The 23,468-nt window shown below is 34.8% G+C and overlaps 1 protein-coding gene across 1 annotated transcript in view; it reads right to left on the bottom strand.

Annotated features, from left to right (window-relative positions):
* LOC146005334 (sodium-coupled monocarboxylate transporter 1-like) overlaps window positions 1–21,837 on the bottom strand; it is a 77,722-nt gene extending 55,885 nt beyond the window's left edge. Inside the window, exons 1-2 of the mRNA XM_083144504.1 lie at window positions 21,703–21,837; window positions 12,121–12,331 (exon numbers count right to left, since the gene is read on the bottom strand). Coding sequence (XP_083000630.1) covers window positions 12,121–12,329 — 209 coding nt within the window. The 5' untranslated portion in view covers window positions 12,330–12,331; window positions 21,703–21,837. The remainder of the gene's footprint in view (window positions 1–12,120; window positions 12,332–21,702) is intronic.
* Between the last annotated feature and the right edge of the window lie 1,631 nt (window positions 21,838–23,468).

Here is a 23,468-nt window from a genome sequence, read left to right on the forward strand (position 1 = left end):
ATCATCGATATATTACCAAGAAGGTTGTCCGTGTTCTAATTAGAATTTCAGATTTCATTATTTCATAAATCGTATTATGATTTTAATAAGAAACGTTGCATGCTAAGGAAGGTGGCCGCAGTGGCTCAGTCGGTAACGCGTCTGCCTACCATGCTCAAGGTCCCGGGTTCGATCCCCGGCCGGTTCAAATCCGGGAACTTTTCTAACGATGGAAGCGGCCCCGGCGCCCACCCAGTGTCGAATAACATGGGTACCTGGGGGAAACCCTGGGGGGTAAAGGCGGTCAGGGGCGTGATGCTGATCACATCACCCCCACTCTCGACCGGATCAAGAAAGTGTGGGGCGTTACCCCCACACCCCCTATACGCCTTCATGGCGTGGGGCTATGCACAGGGGAGCACTTTACCTTTTTTTTTTTTGCATGCTAAAGAAGAATTGCATAGTGAAAGAGTTACAAAGAAAGAATTGACTGACAGATTTGGTTTATTTTTGCTTTTCTGTCTTTTTTAAATATGAAAGGAAAACCCATAATAGATAGTCCCCCCCCTTTGTATATCTTTCTTTCTTTCCACAAACCGGCCTCCTTGGCGTAGTGGTTAGCACATCGCACTTCAACGCCAGAGGTTTGGGTTCGAATCCTGGCTTGGGCATGGATGTTTGTGAGTGTTCATTCATCATTTCATCACTCATCCCTATCTTCGCAAATTAGCCAAAAGTGGCACAAGAAGCGAAGTAAAATGAAGCAAATCAATCAATCAATATTTGTTTTCACATATACTATCACATTTACTAAATTCTCAATTTTCCCATTAAGGACAAATCAATATCTTGCCCGATTGGATTCGAATCCGGGACCCCTGGCGTCGAAGCGCGATGTGCTAACCACTACCCCAAGGAGATCGACAGAGGCCTCCGAGGTACTACGGGCTCACAGAAAGTCACAGGAGTACTATCGGATTATAAATTATGGATATTAGAGTTTGGATAATAAATAAATAAATTATGTAATATATAATCTATAAATAAAAAAAACACCCGTTCTTTATTTATAGAATCTCAAAGAGAGCGATAGTTTGCCAAACTAAAAAATAATCCTATCTTGTTCTCACGATAATAAAAATAGAAGGCATAATAAAAAATAAATTGGTAACTATAGATTGACACAGAATTGAATAAGCTGAATTTTGATGTAACTCGTTTTTATGTGGTTCTACTGATTAACTTTTAATTGGAGTCCAAACTTGAATAACCGTAATTTCTAATGCGATAGTAGCCCGGTATAATCTATTTACAACATTTAACACAACGCAGTACAAATGCCTAATATTAGTTTTCTGACTAAATAGTTCCTTCTTATTCATTCAGAACGTTGCAATCATTTCCAGGAACATTTAAAATTTTACATAACATCAGAAAGTATTAAAATTATACTGATTTACTTAAAATCCAATCTTTACCATTCACCATAATGTAACTTTATTTTTGAAGTTATCAAGTGAAAGAAGCAATATACAATCTAGAAAAATTTTTACTCTGCATTTGATACTTACTCTAAATTCGAAAGAATTCCCAACCTTCTTCATATATTTATTTACTGTACAATAATTTACGTATGGATCAAAGTTCCACATGCAAAAATTTTTTGAAAAGTTTTATGTGGAGGAAGAATGATGAAATAGTTTCTAAGATAGTAGTTTCAGACTTTGAAAACGCAATTCCAGTTTGTAATTTGCATATATTTTTAATTTCTCTGGTTTAAATTTGGCTGCAAGTTATCGTTGTCATAGTTCTAAAAAGTATTTTTTCGTATTAAGAACTTTACATACAAACGCGTGCTGAAGATGAGTCAAAGTGTACAAGTACTAATTTAACTAAGTTAACCTACTCGAAATACTTGATGAGTACTAGGAACATCAAACTTAAATGTCTTAACCTACTAATTCAAGCCTATAGAAATAGATTTTTGATCACGGTAAATGAAACGCTTTGAGAATATCGATGAAAATATCTTAGTTTAATTAAACAATAAAGGAGAAAAGTTACATGAACTCACAATGATTGACCGTGCAAGTGTACGAATTATTATTCGTTAAAGGACTTTGTCCGCAGATTTTCCATTTCCATTCCCATGTGTGCCTGAGTTGTATAACCCGAAAATATACTCCAAGGCTGATATGCGACACACATTTGTACATTAACGAAGTAACTTGCATTACACTAATCTTAGATCTTGCTCTTTTTGACAGAAATGTACTACAAAGAAATAATGTAACATCCATTGGTTTATATTGAGTACAAGGGTACAAAATTATTCACAATATAGCCTATTTGTGAAATACCAAAATTGACATTTTAATGATGGGTGTAATATTCACTCATGCAATATTTACCATCGTGCATACAACTCTATGTAACTCGAATTGAAGATATACTAAGTGAATTTAATTTCCAATAGCTTGGAAGTTAGTACGCGATCTTCGAAATGCATATTTCCGACAACGTTCTTCACGATAATGTGAACATACAAATCACAATCAACATCGGTCTGTGTTAAATGAATTTGTTAATAATTATAAATCCGACTTACATAAAATGTACATAACAAATCAGTTAGGCTCACTACGTACTTCGCACTAGTTGAACACATTTTCAAGATATTGATGACTTTTCTTGTGCTACTGTCGGTTAGGTTACGTTGTAGATTTTGGACTTCTTTATTCAGTTAAAGCAGGTTGATAGAGGTTGTTTGTAATCTTTAATTTATTTGCTTCGTTATGCAGACGTGTGTTTCTCCTTTGTAAACCATCGAATATGTTTTCCAACAACGAAACATTGCTTGCAGTTTGTGCATATACCTTCGTCTATATATTTTTCTCTTTTCTGGCAGCATAGTCTTTAGCTTCTTTAGGGCACGTCTCCTTATTGCATATCTTTCGTAGCGTACAGCTCTGCAAACCTTATCAGCACGTCCTACAAGCGAAGCATATTGTGAAGATAAGTGTTTAGGAGAACTACACCATTTCCTCGATTATTTGGTACTAAAGTAATTGGATGTAATTTTAGCGATGGCACTGCAGTTGACTTCAGCACGTTCTTTGGTGGAAAATACAGAAATTCTGCTTTTAGATCTCGCACATAGTCTTCTTCACAATAATTGGCACTGCACACTTGCATTTTTTACATTTCGTCTACAAGCATGAATCCACTGTTTACTTACGCAATTATCGACTGGAAATTATGATATTTTATGTCAGTTCCTTTAGTTTTCTGGTTATAGTTTTCATAGCTTGCTACAGCACAATTAGACATGATTGCTGTCTAGAAGTACAAAAATACAATAAAAATAAATGGAACGCTACAAAATCAACAACCTGCTTGTTCCGATTTTTGCGACGTGTTAGTAGCTAAATGTACCCCGCACCAAACTTACTGCACATAGCAATGAGCACCGTCAAACCCGATCCTCCCAGATGACGTAATGCATACGTACTTCACATAGCAACGAGCACCCCCTGGTTATAATATGTCCTTATAGTGTGTGTGCGTGTGCCATCATGTAGTACTGAAAATACACGGCACTCACCACCAAGCTGTTGTTCCGAGTATAACTATTTAAGTATTATGAGTATTTTGACTGAATATTTGGATGTGCAGTGAATTCATGATTACAAAATGTTGAAACTGATATAATTGGCCAATGAGTTTTTTTTTGTTTTAGAATAGTGAGTATACATGTACTTTGAGAATCGAGTTAATATGATTATCATTACTTCTATTCATAAGGCAAGCAACATAACTGTCAACAAAGCTATTCAGTAGCTATATGACAATTGCGGAATGTTGTAAAAACAAGTAAGTGGCTTGTTCTCTACAACGTTGGTGTCAATCAATGTTTCGAATTATTAATTTTATGTATATTTTACAACTTAGATTAATGAAAAATATAATTCGCAAGAAAAATCTAAGCATAGATAATTACAAAAGTGTCAACAATGTACTTAAAAGGCAATGACCTTTCAGTAAATTCAACATCTGCAAGTATTGGCCAAATGATTTGACTCATTGTAAAAAAGAAGCAATTTTTTTTGTTCTGAAAGTGTTCCACTAAATAAATTTGACCTAGGAATTTAATAATTTTTAAAGGATTAAACTGTTTGTCTGCTTCGATATAATTTTGTTTCTCACAATCCTTTCTTTTGCTGTGTCTCATGGATAGGTGGAAACACGATATTGCACATTCGCAAAAATGCCTGTAGCAATACACACATTGTTTACTGTGTTATTTATGCTGTTTGATTGACTATAACAAAGCAAATATTTTCAATTCCGATTGTTGTAAGCGTGTTCTTTAATTCTATCTCCGCAGAAACACGTAATTTAATGAACCACTTGTTTTTAAGTTTAGAAATAAAAATGGTAAATGAATTGTACACAATCAGTTAATAAAATTATCGCAAAAAGATACATTTCGCTCGGAAAACGTTGCCAGTTTCGACTTTTATTGCAAAATTCTAACTTAACACAAGCTAAAATTGCAAATAGACTTTCTGTGTCCTTAAAAAATGTGTCAAGGGCTAAGAGAAATATCAAGTCGAATGAAGGTGATAAACCGAATAAAGGTAGGCGTTGTGGAAGATAACTTATTACTTCACCTCATGATGATAGGGTATTGCTGAACTTTTGCAGAAAAGCCATAAAAAGTTATTCTCGGCACAAGAGGATTCGCAGAAGACTTTTTGAGGCTGGCTACAGGGCCTATCATCCAACCAAGAGGGCCAAGCGGACTCTTGCCATGAGAAGGAAACGACTTGAGTGGGCGAATAAGTTAGGGTGACCGGGAGAGGTCTCGGTCGTCTCTTCGATATTATTAAAAAGCCACCGTTTATCCAGTTTCATAAAAGTCTAGACGTTATCTTGAAAACCAAGTCTAAATTTGAGACACATTTCATGCTAAAAAATGATATTGTAGTGTTTTGTGCGTGTTATGTCATTTGTAGAGCAGTGAATAAGCATGGCCAAGAGGAGTACATGCAGTTTCAATACGGAATTGCAACAAGAATTTAAACTTCATGCGCCTTGACACAAACTCAAAAGACAAATCTCGCGTTGTGTGTCTGATAGATGGGGTAACGTTTTCAGGGAGATTTATAAAAGGTTGGTGAAGAATAAAGTTGTCAATAAGACTGGTTCTTCTTGTAAATATTTCTGACGTTCCTGAACTTCAGCGTAGGACTAACATCAAAGGTTGGTCAGAAGGGACAACATAACACTAAGTAAGTCATACTGAGATTACATTAATTAACACCTTTTGACAACGGTAGATCATATTTCACTTATTGCTTATGACATATCATCTATGTGATCGATCTCTTAATAAATAATAATACATTATTTATAACAATAGTGTTATAATTAGGCCTAACCGATTTTTAACGAGTGGGTAAACTGGGATGTCCCGTTTTTGGGTCAAAATATTATTGGTCACCCTACAATAAATTCAAGAACTGTTGAGTTGATGACAGGATGAGGGTGAGTTAAATTTTCTTATTAATTTTACCTATTCTTCATTTAAATAAAATATTTGCAAAATGATAACAATTATCAACCAGATGTACACTTTGGAATATAGTATACATTTTCACTCATTTTTTATTTAAAATTATAAAAAAAATATTTTGTTCTATCATGTCCATAATTTGAGAAAAAAATAATTAGGTATATTGTTTTCAGGTTTATTTCTCAGATGAGTCCTCGATGACCTGGTAAATTTGGTCCTAAATTTCTTCCACAGTGTGTGGTGCAAGATGTTAAATATCCCCAGAAGGTCATGTTGTAGAGTGTGGTGTTCATTAAATGTGCTAGTCCACTCTACATTGTAAAATACACCATGAAGCAAGACCAGTATCTGGAGATCTTAGAAACCAGACTCGTACCTCAGAAAAACGGTAACCTGATGGTAACTGTGTCTTCATGCAGGATGGTGCTACATCCCATACTGCCAATAGTGTAAAGCCGTTCTTGAACGAAAGGGGCTGGAAGTGATTTCCGTGGCCTGCAAATAGTCCAAATTTGAACCCAATCGAGGGAATCTGGAATTATCTAAACAATGAAGTACACGAAACTGTAGGAACCAACAAAAACATTTAATTGAACGTGTCGTTAATGTGTAGTATATTTACCCTGACATTCCGGTCCTCATCGAGAAGGATATCATGCCAATGCAAATAATTTTGGTAGTCCCTGCAGGCCAAAGATGGTCATACAAGTACTGACAGTACTTGCAGTGTGCATAATAATGCAATATGTATAACAAAACATTAAATCTGTCAAATGTGTCTACGTAACCTTAGATTATTGCTGAAATATTGTTTGTGTTTCATTTTTTTCAACTAATGAGTCCAGTGATTTGGACAATGCTAACTTCATGTACATTTTACAACTGAGATTAATGCAAAAAAAATATTTTCTGCAGAAAAAACAAAAATAGATAATTACAAAAGTTTCAACATTGTACAAGGTGGTTATAATTAAAGTGACGGTGTTCAGAGTGGTACAGCACGGGCTGTAATGAGAGTAGCAGTCTGAAACTTCGTAGATATGCTAATGAAGCAATGCGCTCGCGAATTATGCAAAAAAAAAAAAAAATAGTTCCAATTCTCGCCACCAGGGTAAAAAACGGCGCTGTAAGCAGTCAAAACGTGGAATTTTCGGTAACTCTGACGTCAAAGTCGGTGAAATTGCCTGACCATTGTGTGAGCTCCCTGGTTGTTGTTGGTGACGCTTGTTGCTTTTTCCTTTAGTAATGTTCATGTAATTCGAATAGTGAAATTGTGGCGATATTTTATTATTAAGAGTATTGTTTTCTGCGATTTATAGTGTTTTTCCTGTAACTATACCAAGTTTTGACTGCTTACAGCGCCATTTTTCACCCTGGTGGCGAGAATTGGAACTTTTTTTTTTGCATAATTCGTGAGCGCATTGCTTCATTAGCATATCTACGAAGTTTCAGACTGCTACTCTCATTACAGCCCGTGCTGTACCACTCTGAACACCGTCACTTTAATTATAACCACCTGGTATATAAAAGACATTAACCTCACACTAACTACCACTGGTCTTTTCCTTCTACTTTACTCTTGGACTCTTGATGTGTTACGGTCACATATACATAAAAATACAATATTTAATATGTTAAATATATACATACATAAATATGTCATAATATGACGTCACAATTTGGTTGACGCAATTTGTAATTTTTTCCGATGGTTATTGATCAACCTTAAATGTTCCATTTCCAGTTGTTAAATGATGTGAGTTATTGATTTGATGTTTAATGTAAGTTGATTTAAAATATATGTTTTTGTTTGTGTAATCAAGCAAAAATTTTCAAGATTAATATTATTTTATTTCTAACTAGAATTTTAGTTGTGAGTGCAGAATGCGCGGAATTAACATCAGAGGAAGTTCTGACTGTGTGAACTTCAGATTTTTCTTGTGAATACCCTTATGTGCATTCTATGTCTTTGGCGGCCTCGCCGTAGGCAGGAACGTCTTGCGATGGAGTAATACAACCCTGGTCCGTATCCAAGGTTACTGCTTCACGTTTCTGTTTGCAATATATATAGTGTTAACGGTAAAGTGAATGCATCACCTGAATGTCAAGCCACGTGAAGCGACGTTGCAATATGCATATATTAAACACGAGATCAAGAACATTCTGTAGGTAAGAATGTTTACCATAGACGATGGGGGAAAAAAATGCAGTAGCCACTTGCGCCGTCAAACAGCTGGACGGCAACTTGAACTTACGAACGCTGCTCGTCTAATATACAGGGTTTCCATAAAATATTCACCCAATAACAGATCAAAATATGTTTATTCATTCATCCTCGAAAACAAGAGACGTGGAATTGCATGCATTGACTCAAATGATCTTTATTGAAAATACTTCTAATTATTAATAAACCTCTACATGGGCACACTGAGTGAAAATGACACCTGCATTGTTTGTTTCAACTGTCACATCCGAAATACATGGTTCACCTGCTTTATATTGGTGTAACACGCTGCCAGTTTCCTGAAATGGTTTTAACCAACGTCCCAGTGATTGCATCGTAGACTTATTCTTCTTGCATTCTTCACTATAACCACTCTCAACAGTTACAATACATTTTGTTTCCCACAACAGCAACACATACATTACCTTTTTCCGGCAACCTCGCCATTTTTACTGTTTTACTGTTTTTTCCCCGCATTGCATGATGGTATCAAGTGTTGACAAGTACATGGAAGATTTTTTTTAGATGTTCTTCATGTTAATACTAACGACCTCCACTCCGATTGCACAGAATATTTTTATATACATTTATGGGTGAGTAATATCTGGACAGGCTGTATAATAGTCTATATATTTCTAGGCAGTAACAAAATGATACGGTAAAGCAAAACCTTCAGCAACAAAATATTGATCCTTTTTCTGACGCCTCTGCCCCCTGTAGTTGCTTCTATATGATGTTCCTCCCCGACATGTTTTCTGCGCATTATTTCACTTCAATTGTTTTGTGTTCTATGACATTTTGCTATAACTGTAAATCTCTCATAACTTTACATAAAGTATGTTTAACAATTTATAATATATGAACCTCATCGGAGGTTTCGGCTATTTATTCACTTCAAAATATTGTACTCTTTGTTTCTAACATTTTATACCACTATTTAAAATTTTTGGACCCATCAGAAACAGAGAAAAAAAGCGGTATAATTTCTACCTGCAACCTCATATTTTTGTACCATCTCCAGTTTCCTCGTAGAAACCATATTGCTACCAAATTTGGTACAATATTTTTTAATTAAACTTTCTAAACGCCCACTTTGGATTAAGCGGATATCCGATTTTTGTACCGTTGTTAAAAATCCCAAAAAAAATTCTTCAAATTTTTATTTATTACATAGAGGCAGCAATTCACAGAAAAAATATGGGCAAACTCTTATCGAATTTGTGAGGTTTGTATCTGCTAATATAAACTCTTTTTGACCAGTACGTTATATTTAGTCTTATTTCGACTTTTGTACCCTTACGGACAACCACTAAAATATTTTAAGAATTTGTGTTTCCTCATAAAGACTTAATTCGCAAGAGAATATGGACAAGAGGCCCGTACCGAGGGGGGTGGAGGCAAGGGGGCCATGACCCACCCTCGAGCCATGAAAGTTTTTGATGCAAACCTACAAAAATAATATGGATGATTTTTTTAAGATTTTGCAAGAATTTAGATTTTCTTCTTGTATAAATGAATAGGTTGTCACTGGGGAGAGGCAGACTCCAAAAGTCTGTAGTCTACTATATTTAGTAATTTTAATTTCTTAGTAATTTTAGTTTTATAACCATTTATACGAAGCAACTTAAGGTTCCAATTTGGTCGGGACAGTTCACCATATGTACTCCCTGTTTTGACTTATCTCTAACTGCAATTTTGATAAGAAAATGTCCTCTTTTTGTGATTAATTCACATTCAAACATGTTCTTCATTATATGGATAAGTCCATAGCGTTGGTGGTCATATTCAAGGTACGAATTCCCATGGCAGAAAGGGGATCTCCCACAATGGGTTAAACCCAAAACGTTCCACAATATTTTGTGCATATTGTCATGAAAATTTCGTGTTGTAGGGAGAAACCAAGAATTAGAAAAAATATATTTTCGGGGATTGTCTTTAAGGTTCAAAAATCGATAATAGATAAAGTACTGGAAGATTTGATATTATTTGATTTGAGTGAATCAGACATATACCTCTTACACTATATAACATTTTGACCATATTCTCCTGTGAATTTAATCTTTATGAGAAAACACGAATTTCAAAAAATATTTTGTCTGGCGTCTATAAGGGTACAAAAATATAAATTGGTCTTAATGTAATCTACTAGTCACTAATAATTTATTTAACAATTAAACCGACATAATCCTCAAACATACCATAACATCTGGTTCATATATTCACACGAATTGCTGCGTTGAAATGAAGAAAAACATAATATAAAAATTATTTTCGAGGTTTTCCGTAACGGTACAAATATTTTGGTTCAAAATGGGCGCGTAGAAGGTTTAATTTTTTAAAGAATAGTATAAAAATAGCATAATATTCTACGAAGAAACTCCAGATGGTTGAAAAATATGTGGTTGCCATGTACAAATTTTCCCGCCTTTTTCTCAAGTTCTGATGGGTTCAAAAATTTTAAATAGTGGTTAAAAATGGTACCAAAAATAGTATAATATTTTGATGTGAATAAATAGCCGAAACCTATGATGAAGTTCAGACGTTAATATGTAACCCCATAATTGATTTTTGTCTTTCGGATGTACAATTTCTTTTTTCTTCATTATTTTTTTTTTTTTTTACAATTTTGGAGTAGTACAAAAATTTTACAAAATTTGGGAAATGAGGTTCGAATTCAAAATTATGTGGTTACAAAGTAACAGAGCCGTAATCAGGGCCAAATTTAAGGAAGGGAATCGAGGGACGTTAACACACATTAAAAAATGATCTCTGCACAATTACTGAATCAAAACATTTACATTGTAATATTGTCTACTACGTGCTTCTTCATATAATCTACCATTATGTATGTACCATTGTTTTGCAAGAGTGATGTTTAAGTAGTGGGTAATCCCCGGTAGAAGAAACATTGCAGGAGTTTTAGTGTTTTCGAAGTGATGCCACTGGAGACTCTTCTTCAGTGATACAAGGCATATCTTGTGTAGGACGTAGAAGATATCACTCTTCACTTTAACAAGTTAGATTTTTTGATCTGATTGAGCATGCATCTTTTATTTTAAAAAAAGTCCCTGAATTACGTAGCTATAATGTGTATAATATACGTTTAAAAGTTTGAAAGGTTGTATATGTATAAAACAAGATACTAGTTGTGTTTTTGTTGTTTTTAACTTTTGATTGCAACCTTTGGTAATTTATCTTATCTTGAATATTGGTTACGATGACGCAATGAATTCTGGTACTGACGGCGCAAGGTAGATACATATACTTCATAGTTTATGTGCATATACTATCGCTAGTTCTATATCTTCTCTTATTGTTATAGGTTATAGCCTACCTTTTCATCTATGTGTTCCACATGCAAGCAGGATGCAGTGCGAGAAATATGAAAGAAGCCGTCAGAAAGTTGCAGGTGAAATAATTATTAGAACTTTACAAAATAGGGGCACGAAATATGTGACCTCATACATGGATAAAATCTGATCACTAAGGCAGAACATTTTCGGGTGAGGAAAACAGCATATCACGTATTGAAACTCAAATTTATATTGATTGATACTTTTTCTTTAAACGTGTATCTTTTCTGAATAAAGGTATGTAAAGGACTCCACTTTCTTGCGACGACAATTTCGAAACAGGTAAGTTATGATAACATATACAATCTTGAGACCAAAGTTTGTAGAAATATGAAATGAATACTTAGTTCTTGTTTCACAATTTAATACCCATGGACGACATCTCTACTATCATGATCCGTAGAGACGCTTCATAAACAACTTTATATTTTCGCCTCATAAGATTGGCAGCTATGTCATTATTCGAAAGGCTTCCCATTTATTACCATAAATAGTACCTGCACTTGCAACCAAATTGACATATTCAGGTGCAAATTTATACGAAAATATAAATTATGCGGCATCCTTACCGAATATGCTATTCGTTTACTCAATAATTCTGCAAAATTTATACTGATTAAACTACTATTCATGTTACATAGAATTTTTATACTCACAATATTGTGTCTTAAATCAAGTTTTAATATTAACAACAAAATTCACTTTTAACATATTATCAGCAGAACTGATATTCAATGTTGTTTAGAGTTAATATTTCGATTAACTAAGGAGACTGTCCATGTCTATTTCCTTAACTATTTATATCCAAAAGATAGAATACTGGTATTTTAATTGGAAAGCGACTCTCAATCCAAACATTTAATTCGGAAAAGTTGAGAAAATTAGAAACGTAGATACCTACAATAACCATTCCTTTGTAAGTTCTATTAGGTCATGAAACGTTTCTCTTGTTTCAAAGAATTATTTAATGTTGCTTTGTTACTTACCTGTTAGCAAGCGACATAGCTGCTGGGAAGAAAGTCATCTGCCTGCTCCCTAAGAAAAACTCACTCGTGGTGTTCCCTTTCTTCCTGACAACCCCGTAGAAGAGACCAACCGCCAAAGACAAAGTCAGCATCGACCCAAGGACACAGTAATCGGGCCACCCAAGTCTTGTTCTTGTTGTAACTGCATCACATCTTTCTTCCACGTCCATTTCTGCAAGATACAGGTTGCATTACAGGGCACTCATTATTATGAAAGATATGCATAATAACAGACGACAGTAATAACAGGACTATCATAAATATCTCATACATTTTATTTCATTTTCATCTTATATATAGGCTATTTATGTTAAAACTACATAATGTGTGTTGTCAGTAGAAATCCAGCCTGGCAGAAGTGGAATTAGGTAGATGAACATGACAAGAATACTGCCTAGCACCAACGTTATTAAACATCTAATTAACATTGTTAATTAAAAAAACATTTTCCAAAATAAGCTAAAAAAGATAATTGTGAATTGTACTCGTAGCTACTGTACAAGAATTCCGATATTCAGTATAAGGCTTTCGGAATTTATTACTGTCTAGACAATTTAACACGGAATTCAATCCTTTGTGGATCTATGAAAAATGAACTAACGAAGAGACTAATGATGTGTTATGTGTTTTGGGGTCATTGTATGGCGTAAAAGTTTGAACTTTGCGAAGATGTGAAGAGAGGAAGATATAACGTTTACAAAAATAGCAAAGAATGGAGCTTGCGAAATGGACAGACAAAACTGTTTCGGAATGGATTTGGAGAAAATAACATTAATTGTTCCAATAACTGAAAAGGAATGGTTGAAGACGGGATACGAAGATGCAGCAGATGTAGAAATAGCGAAACGACTACGGGTGAGCACATTCACAGCTCTCCCACAGCAACACTATGGTCAAACGGTTCGGGCCCACCTTCGTCTGAAGCTAAAAGAAAACCCACAGAGCGACCACGTTGAATAGAGCGGTGTTAAGGAAAAAATGAATAATAATAATGAAAATAAGACAAAATATCTTAGAAAGACGAAAAAGTTGTTAAAAACTTCCAACGGCACACACACGGTTGGTTCTCTTCGCCAACACGGTGACGAACAGCTCGGACACAACCTCAGGTCGAAGCCAAACAAGCCCCACAGAGCAGCCACGTTGCGGAGAACGATGTGCCTCTTCTATGTAATATAATATAAGATAATAAACTAAAAAGAAGCAAACAGAGAGAAATCCCAATATCACATACACTGTTCCCCCACGGCAACATCGATGACCAAACAGCTCGGGCCCAAATTCATCCTGAGGTTAATCGAGACCCACAGAGCAGCCACGTTGCGGGGAACGATGTGAACCCTGCTACATATGAGGACCAACTGCCAAAATTGCGGTGCGGGCACCGTATTTATAGAGAATGTTCGAGCGAGCTTCGTAAGTCAGCCGAACATTTCCGAACACACACGAAGCTAAAACTAATATCATAGCATACTGATTTAACACAATTAAGCAATTAATATCATTCAAAATATACCAGAAGCGGCCAGCCGAATGGGACGTCTCAAAGATCTACGGAAAACGGTAGTCTTTGCGATAACACTGTGCAGCGAGACAAACCAACAATCCAATTCTGAGAATCAGCGAACAATACAAAAGTTGATACCAACTTAACGAATGTATTGTTTACAATTCAACTTTGGAAGAACAACAGATATCCTGGAAACGGGACTTGTTGCGTAATACTGGGCAGGCAGACCAATCGATAATCAGATTCCTGAAAAACAGCAAATGATACTATAATAATAAAAATAATACAATAATAATAATAATAATAATAATAATAATAATAATAATAATATAGAGCAGTAGAAGAAACAATAAATCGAAATATTCAAAGGCCCCAAAGGCCCGTACGAAGTGGCATTATATTTAGGACCAATTAACGAAAACAATGAAATTAGTTTTCGGTTATAATATGACGATGCTATAGAAATTAGATCAAAATATTTCAACCGTTGATGGCACAGGTATATATAATTTACGTAGTTGTTACCCCTGAAAAAACACATGTCGGGTCTGAAAACACTCCACGTGCCCAGCAGAGAGTTAAATCTACTTAATGTATAAAAAAATTAAATGTGTGCCTTACATTACGTCCCTTTCCGATTTTTGTACCATTACGAAAATTCCAGGAAATACTTTTCAAAATTCTTGATTCCTCATTGAGACAAGCAATTAACATGAGAACATGGACAAAATTTATTGGAATACGTGAGGATTATAATTGATCAATTTTTAAACAAAGTATTATGTACGTACCAGTAGGTTATATCAATTCCAATTTAAATTGTTGTACCATTAAAGAAAACCAAGAAAATATTGTTTTAAATTTTTGATTTCTTGCAAGAACAGCAATTTACAGGAGAATATGGACAAAATTTTCTACAATGTGTAAGGTTAACATCCCATTAATTTTTAAATATAATCTCATCTTCCATTACGTTACACTAAGTCCTTTTACGATATTTTTACTGTTACGGAATGCCCCGAAAATATATATATATATTTTTTAAATTCTTGATACCTGATTGAGAGACGCCATTCAAAGGAGAATATAGACTTACTTGACTTACTTAACTGTTCCCCATCCGGTTTTCTCAGGGTGTACCCAATCCATTGACATTTCCAATTCTTTATTTGTTGTATGATTGGTTTCTGGTTTGTGATATCCCAGAGTTTCTCGTTTCTAATTGTATCAGGCCACTTTTTATTCATGTTTGCTTCCAAGTTTCACAGCCATATAGTAAAACTAACTCAACATTTGTTTGAAATATCGTGAGCTTTGTTCTTAATCCAATTTGTTTACTTCTCCATATTGGATACAATTGGATGAAAGCTATATTGGCTTTGCTTATTCTGTTTTTGACATCATCTTCTGCTCCTCCATTTTTGGTTATTACTGTTCCTAAATATTAATTTTTTTCCACTTCTTCGCCAATTGTGTTACCTATTTCCAATTTCCGCTTTTTATTCTAATTTCTTTTGTTTTTTCTCCATTTATTTTTAATCCGACTACTTTTGATTCAGTTGCAATGTCTTTCAATTTATTTTCCATATCCATCAAGGACTGCGAAAGGAGGCAAACATCATCGGCAAATTTGAGATCCCCTAGTCTATCTGTCATTTTTCATTGTAAGCCTCTTCTCTTTTTGTCCAAAGTTCTCCTCCTTACATAGTCTATCACAAATAGGAACAAAGTTGGTGCTAACTCACATCATAGTCTTACTCCAGTTTTATTTGTTGTTGGTTCCGATAGCTGGTTGTTGTGAATAAATTGACACTTGCTTCCTTCATACATTTTTCTTATCAGATTTAGTATTTTACTATGCATACATGGTTAGTGAAGAATTTTCCACATTTTGCTCCTATTTAGTGAATCAAAAGATTTTTCGTAGTCGACGAAGACTGTATATAGTGTTGTTCTCCATTCTGCTGACTGTTCTAGTATAGTTTGGAAAGTATTTATATGATCCACACATGATCTATTGGAACGGGATCCTGCCCGTCCCTTCTTTATAGCTTCTTGTATTGGTTGTTTCTTTATTCTATTTAATAATTTTCTTGCAACTACTTTACTCGCAATCGATAATAAGTATATTCCTATTCAGTTACTACATTTTGTAAGATCTCCTTTCGTTGGCAATTTAATAATCATTCCTGTTTCCATTCTTCTGGATACCTCTCTGTTGTCCAAATTTGGGATATGAGGGGATATAAAAGTGCTGTTGAAGTTTCTATATCCACCAACAAAATATCCGGTGGTATTCCATCTTTGCCTGAAGCTTTGCCTTTCTTTAATTGTTTAATTGCTAGTTTAATCTCATCTAGGTTAGGAGTATTTGTATTTACTTTATTCAAGCATGTAATCTCATACTTCTCACCAGTTACTGATGCTTCTAGATTTTCATTTCCTTCTTCTTCTTTAATAATTCTTGGAAGTAATTTTCCATTTTTCCATTTGCTCTTTGTCTGATGTAAGTAACTTCGCATTAAGATATTTAATTGGTTTGTTCTGTTGTATTTTCTTCCTTGCTAATTGTCTTGTTATATCGTATAGTTCTTTTAAGTTATTTTTGTTTGCAGCCTCTTCTGCTTGATCAGCTAGTTCATCTACCCATTTCCTTTTATCCTGTCGAACACTTCATTTAGTATCTTGATCTTTTTGTTTGTATAAGTTTGTTATTTCTTGTTTTTGTTGTCTTGTCCTGGCGTTAAGTCTTTGTTTCAATCCTCCATGTCTCACCTTCCATTACGTTACACTAAGTCCCTTTACGATATTTGTACCGCCACGGAAAGCCCAGAAAATATATTTTTTTAAAATTATTGATACCTGATTGAGAGACGCCATTCAAAGGAGAATATAGACAAGATGCTATTCATTGTGTGAGGTATATGTTTGTTTCATTCATAATGAAAATATTATATTCTCTTGCCTTATATGAAGTTATTATTTCATTTCTGTACAGTTTCGGAAAACCATGAAAATATTTTTGAAATTTTTGTTTCCAAATTATGAAACACAATTCATAGGAGAATATGGAGACAATGTTATCGAATGCGAAAAATGTATATACGTTATTTTTGAATAAAATCTTATGTTTTACCAGTACGTCGCATTATTTTACATTTCGATTTTTGTACCGTTACGGAAAATCTTGAAAAAATATATGTATTTTTAAATTTTAGTTTCTCACAACGGCACGCAATTCACAGCAGAATATGAACAAATTTTTATCAAACATGCGAGATTTATATCTCCTTATTTGTTATATAAAATCTAATGTACCAGTACTACAGATTAAGTCCCTTTTAGATTTAGGTTCCCTTACAGAAAATATTTTTAATCTTCTTGATTCGTCATTAATACACGCAATTAACAAGAGAATATGAACAAAATATTATCGAATCTCTTAGGTTTATGTCTTCTTAATGTTTAAATAAAATCTTCTGCATGAGTGCTTAATATTAAGCCATTTTATTATATTTTTTCCCTTTTCGACAAACCCGGATTACATTTTTGAATTTTGGCTTCTTAACTCCAACACAGCAATTTGTATATATGAACAAAATGTTATGATAAGCCTGAGGTTTATATCTGTTTAATTTTTACGTAAAATTTCATGGACTAGTTCCATATATTAAGTCCCTATCACAATTTTGTACCTTTGCGAGAAACCTCCAATTCTTTTTAAAAATTATTCATTAGTCATTAAGACACAATACACAAGTAAATATGGAACAAATATTATCAAATATTATCGAAAGTGTGATGTTTATTTCTATTTTATTCTTTATCCATGTTATGTGTACCAGTAGGTTATATTAAGTCCCATTTCAATTTTTGTACCGTTACGGAAAGCACCAATATATTTTTAAAATTCGTGTTTCCTCTTTTAAGACGCAATTCATTGAAAAACATAGACAATATCTTAACTATTGTGAGAGGTATATGTCTGTTTCATTGTTAAATAAAATATAATCGTCCTGTATTTTATCCATTTTCTATTTTTGTACCGTAATAGAAAACCCAGATTTTTTAATTCTTGGTTTCTTACTTGGACACGCAATTTACAGGGGAGTATGGACAAAATGCTTTACAATGTGTAAGGTATACATCAGATTAATTTCTTAATTAATACCTTTACGATTTTTGTACCGTCACGGAAAATTCCGAAAATATTTTTGAAAGTCTTATTTCCTCATTGAGACGCGCAATTCTTAGGAGAATATACAGACAATGTTACCGAATGTGAAAGTTTAAATGTGTTTTATTTAAAATTAAATCTTATATACCAGTACTATATACTTGTACCGTTACGGGAAACCATAATAATATTTTTTAAAAAATATTGATTCTTCATTAAGACGCAATTCATAAGAGAATAAGGACAAAATATTATCGAATGTGCTTATCTGCTTAATGTTAAAATAAAATGTTAAAAATGAGTACTTTATACTAAGTCTATTTTCGATTATTGTATCGTTTAGAAAAAAAAAACTAAATTTATCTTCAAATTTTGGTTTCTTCACTTCAACACAGCAATTCGTGTGTAAGACGTAAACAATATGTTATGATATGACTGAGGATATGTATTTTAAATCCTTAATTAAAATCGTATGGTCTAGTACTTTATACGTGTTTTGAGATTCAGCGGGTAGGTTTCTCCTCTTTAAATGGCGGAACTGATTAGACCACCATTTGGTATGAAAGTTTTCAATGACGACCACAATAATTTAAATCATATACTTCCATGTATCGTTTTCACTACATATGAGAGGGCATATTCCATGCATCTTAAGTTTTTAAACCGATAATGATAATCAGTCACTGGCATCATCGTCTTTATTCTATTGAACAATAACTTCTCAGAAGACACAGGCTACATAGTTTATAAACCATTTAATCACTCATTTCACAGTGTGTGTCAGTTTATACTACACCTTATTTCATTACTGTCGTCATTTCTTGTGCTGTTTTCATTTTTTGCTGCTGCAGCTTTGTAGACGAATCCGCAGCTATAAATGTATAATTAATCTGCGTAAATTATTCCCATCTTTATTCTTCATTTCTTATTTAATTCTCACATGACTTTGTGAATTCGGTATAGAGATAAACGTTTTGTGTTCTGCATGCGTCCGCTTCTCTTTTTTGGTAAGCTTTCTTACCCTTTGCATTTGAGAGCGGGGTCTGTAAGTTTTGTGTCCATAGGTTTCTAATAGTGACTCTCTTGTGTGATGGTGTGCTTTCTTTTCTTGCTCGTCTTATGTTGAGTGTTTTATCTACTAAGATTATTTTTATTGATTGGTTGGTTGTGTAGTTGTTGTTGCTTGGAATATCTAGTTAGCCCATCACTTCGGTATATTTTTCCGTTTCCAGAATAACACACGTGCTTTCAAAACTTGATTGTTTTCTTCCTTTCTTTTTTAGGTTCTTGTTGCGGAGGTGATGAATACTGAAAATTTTCGAATCATGCAAATTCGTTACTTTCTCCAATGAGGTGTCTTTGTCGTATGCACCTTACTTCCACTGCCGCTTTGCATCCTACTAACACAAAATAATGTATTTATTTTGAGGGATTTTGTGGATTTATCTGGCCATCTGAAATTTCTTAATCCTCATCCAACACAGATGGGAAAAGATTCCGTTTTAGTGGGTCTTCTTGGTTATTTTGTTAACTCTTATGATTACTCACGTGGTTGGCTAATTGTTGGCCGATCGGGTTCAGATTTCGTTTCTTCTCTTGTAGAGAGATGATGTTTAACAATTTGTCAAACGTGGTCAGCGTTGGGTTCTGTGTCTCAGCGCGGAAGTTGATTTCTTAGTTGTGTACACGAAGTATTTGTTGTTTGCCATTCGTCCAGTCAGGGGTGTCTTCAATTTAGTAGTAAGGTCAGCACTAACTGCCCTGCTTTTGACCCGTTCTAGTTAATAGGTTATCATACGGCGCATGCTAAGTTAGAATAAGAATAAGTCGTCTGTTAGGGAGGAAAACTTTCAATCCCAGGCTTTCATGTATATCTGGAAGGAACTGGTATATTCTTCTCCCTTGTTCGTATATTCTTGCCTTACCATTCAGACATCAAATCCAATTTTGCACTAAGTTTTAGTGGAGCAAACGCACGTAGAATGTCTTGAAATTCCTTTCCATTTCCTATACAGGCAATCAATTGTCGTCCCTCTTATTTTGAATCTTTCATATTGGGGGGAAAAACTTATTACAATTCAAAGCAATTATGGATGTGGTTCTGTAGCCACAGTCATTTCTAAGGCAGACCCTCTCGTGATGCTCTTTGTTTTCTAAAGCCTTTTTTTAATATCTTAAACTATCAAAGCAACAGAGTGATCCGCATGTTGTTCTTGCGTTGAAACATGACTAGAGGAAAGTTTTAAAATCAGAGCAAGGAATTTTGCTCTTAATACTTAACAACATTTAGGTTTGTCGATTTTGCTTTTGAAATTGCTATTTAAATATGTTTGTGTGAAACACGTTATTTAGTAACTCATTTCACAGATATTTAACTTCATTTTTATTTTGATATTCTCTGCAATTCATTGCGTTATTGGTGGTGTTTTCGACCAGCTAAATTGCCTATAAATATAGTTGTTTGGTCATTTTCTGCAGTAGTGTCTATATCTATTAAGTCCCATTCCAATTTTTGTACCGTTACAAAAAAACGAAAATATTTCTTTAAATTCCTTGAGGCAAGCAATTGGCATGCATGATGAACTCCGCTACAGAAAAGTGTACGCCAGGTGGGTTCCGCGTCAGCTGACGCAGTAACTGAAAGTCCGTCGGGTTGACGCATGTCTAGAGCTGCTGAGGCATTATTAAAGGAAGGTGAGGATTTTCTAGCTCACATTGTCACCGGGGATGAAAGTTGGGTGCACCATTTTAGACCGGAGACGAAACGTGCAAGCAAAAAATGGCGACATTCGCCTTCGCCGAAACCAAAGAAGTTTCGCAGCCAGCCCTCATGTTGACTTTATTCTGGGATAAGAAAGGTCCTATTCTAGAACACTATATGTCCCCACGTACGACAGTGACTAGTGCCACCTACACGACCTTCTCAAGAACCATTTGAGGCCAGTGATACGCACAAAGCGAAGGGGATTGCTGAGTGCAGGTGTTTTGCTTCTACATGATAACGCCCGTCCTCATTCTGCTCGTGGAACCATGAAAACCACATTCGCCATACTACTCAGATTTGGCACCATCTGATTTCCACATTTTTGGTCCATTAAAGGAGTACCTTGGAGGGCAGAGGTTCAAGTCTGATGAAGACGTCCACACGAGTGGCTACACAGTCAACCGAAATAATTTTTCTCACGCGGTATCGAAGCACTACCTATCCGATGGCGTAAGTGGATTGAACTGGGAGGAGACTATATAGAAAAATAATGTACAATCAAACATTATGCGTGCATTAAAATAGTGGGAAAAAATAATTGCGGTTTTCATTTGATTCTCCCTCGTATAATTTTCAGTTCCTTAGTTTGATAAATAATGTTCCGGCGCATAACCCGAACTTTTTTCTTTTAAAAATAGGTCTGAAAAAGAGGGTGCGTCTTTTACGCCGATACCCACTTTTTGATGACCTTCGTTTCAGGAAATTTCATCTGCTCTGATTTAGACGATTTCTTTCTTGCTTCCTTGCTGTGCATAAGAGCATTTCAGTCAAGTAGGTTTCCCAAACGTGGATGCGCATGCGCTGTCAACAACGATCACAGCTGCTGTTGCACGAAGGAATTCTCAGATTTTGATTTGGAAGAGGTTTCAAATGACACTTGAGATGAATGTCTGGGTTTTGACGAAGTATAGTAAAATGTATTCTTTTCTAGTTATATTACATAAATTATTTCTTGAAAGTAGACGTACATATTACTACAAATTTGAAAGGTAAGGTGCCTTATACAGGGGGAAATACCGTAAGATTTTATAAAAAAAATAACATTTAATACTCCTCCTCAGAAAATTCTGTGCAAATAAGAATACCACGTACCTGTCTGAGTATTTATAACTTATAGTCGCCCAGAATTTTCTTCCACACTCCTTCTTTCAGTCAATTGCAAACATACATGAGGAAAAATAAAGTCTTGAACCACAATAACCGAAGAAATAAAACGTGTGTCTGTTGTTACTATCTCATCGCATTTGCATGAACGAAGCATAACTTTGCCAGGAATTTACGTAAGCTGTTAGATAAGAATTTCATAACAATATTTATCTCATCTTCTCACGACTTTCAGTTCAAAAGTCACCAGGAGCAAAAGTGAATCAAACACATATTATTACTCGTAGCTGTGTGTGTGTGCCGTGAGGAGTTTCTGTGGGGACGTCTGTAACGCCAGAGTTTTCAGTTAGAAGTCTTGTGTAGCGCATTGATGCAACTTTTTTCTAAATATTCCATTTATCCAATTCGTAACAAAATCGGTTTTCGGGAAGAGACTTCAAATAACCTAAATTGTACGTAATCTCTCCTCTGCATACTAGACTTTTCGTGAAGATGTATGCTGCACTTTAAGTCTATATAAATGTCATTCAAAATTTTAAAATAATATCCAAGGAGTATAAAAATATGTACCCTTCGTAAACGTTAAACTCAGCCCTTGTGTATTCAATCGTACAATGAAGATTTGTATGTGTGGTGGTGATGGTGGAACACCCATTATTTCAAATATCAAAAATATATTCTCCAGGGTTCTCATTGATGATACCAGGTGAGTTACAAAACACATTTCATGTAGTGACATTTTCAGGATCAAAAATGTCACATGAGATTATACATTCTGGGAATCTATCGATTTATCGATTGATTTTCTTCGATTTTCTGCTACTTTTGGCTAATCGCGAAGATGAGAGTGAGTAATGATAGGATGAAATTAACGAAAGGACATTCACAATGAACACCCAAGCCCAGGTAGGGATTCGAACCCGGGATCCACTCCGGGAATTGAGTGTAAGTTTCTTGTCATGTAAACTCTTTCGAGCATTCGGGAGTTGTACCATAAATGGGTACGTGTAGGAAAGGTGGGATGCCATAGCCTATAATGAGTAGTATATCTTTGGAGAGAGAGAGAAAGTAAATTAGAATATGATAATGGTAAAGTAATGAAGTACTAAAAACATCTTCACTACTCCCGTCTATTTTCAACGAAAATTGAAAAAATTGAATAGTTATTGATTTTTGCTGGTCATTAGTTATTTAACGTATTTTCCTACCTGTGGGCTAATCCTGAGAATGAGGATGGGTTAGATATTATATTTATTACCAGTACTAATGTCAACAAAATTGAAAGCGACATTTCATGTTGTTTCCTCCCACTCCTCTGCTGCGTTTGATATGGTTGAGGATCTGTTTCTTATGACAATACATGTTTGGATTCCCTATCTGTGGGTAACGTCTCGATAGAATCTCCATGCCTCACCATTTCCCTTTCAGATTCCTTTATACAAATAGGAGTACCATACGCCTTAACTGACTATGCAAGAACTGAAATCTGAGAATAGAGAGATTACTGGCTAATAATAATAATAATAACAATAATAATTGAATAAATAAATCATCCGCTAAAGAAGACACGAGTTTTGAGAACGGAAATATTATTTTATTTCACCGGATATGAAAGTTATTCTATCGACGGTAGATGCAAATTGCACAATGTCATTTTCGAATACTAAAGGTTTTTGATTATTCTCGACATCAACACAGTCACAAAATTCTTGCAAACTTGTCGTTGGACAGCGTGCACGCGAAAATGCAAAATC

The sequence above is a fragment of the Lepisma saccharinum genome, chromosome 23 (genome assembly GCF_977018435.1).
Source record: "Lepisma saccharinum chromosome 23, izLepSacc3.1, whole genome shotgun sequence".
NCBI classification, from domain to species: domain Eukaryota; kingdom Metazoa; phylum Arthropoda; class Insecta; order Zygentoma; family Lepismatidae; genus Lepisma; species Lepisma saccharinum.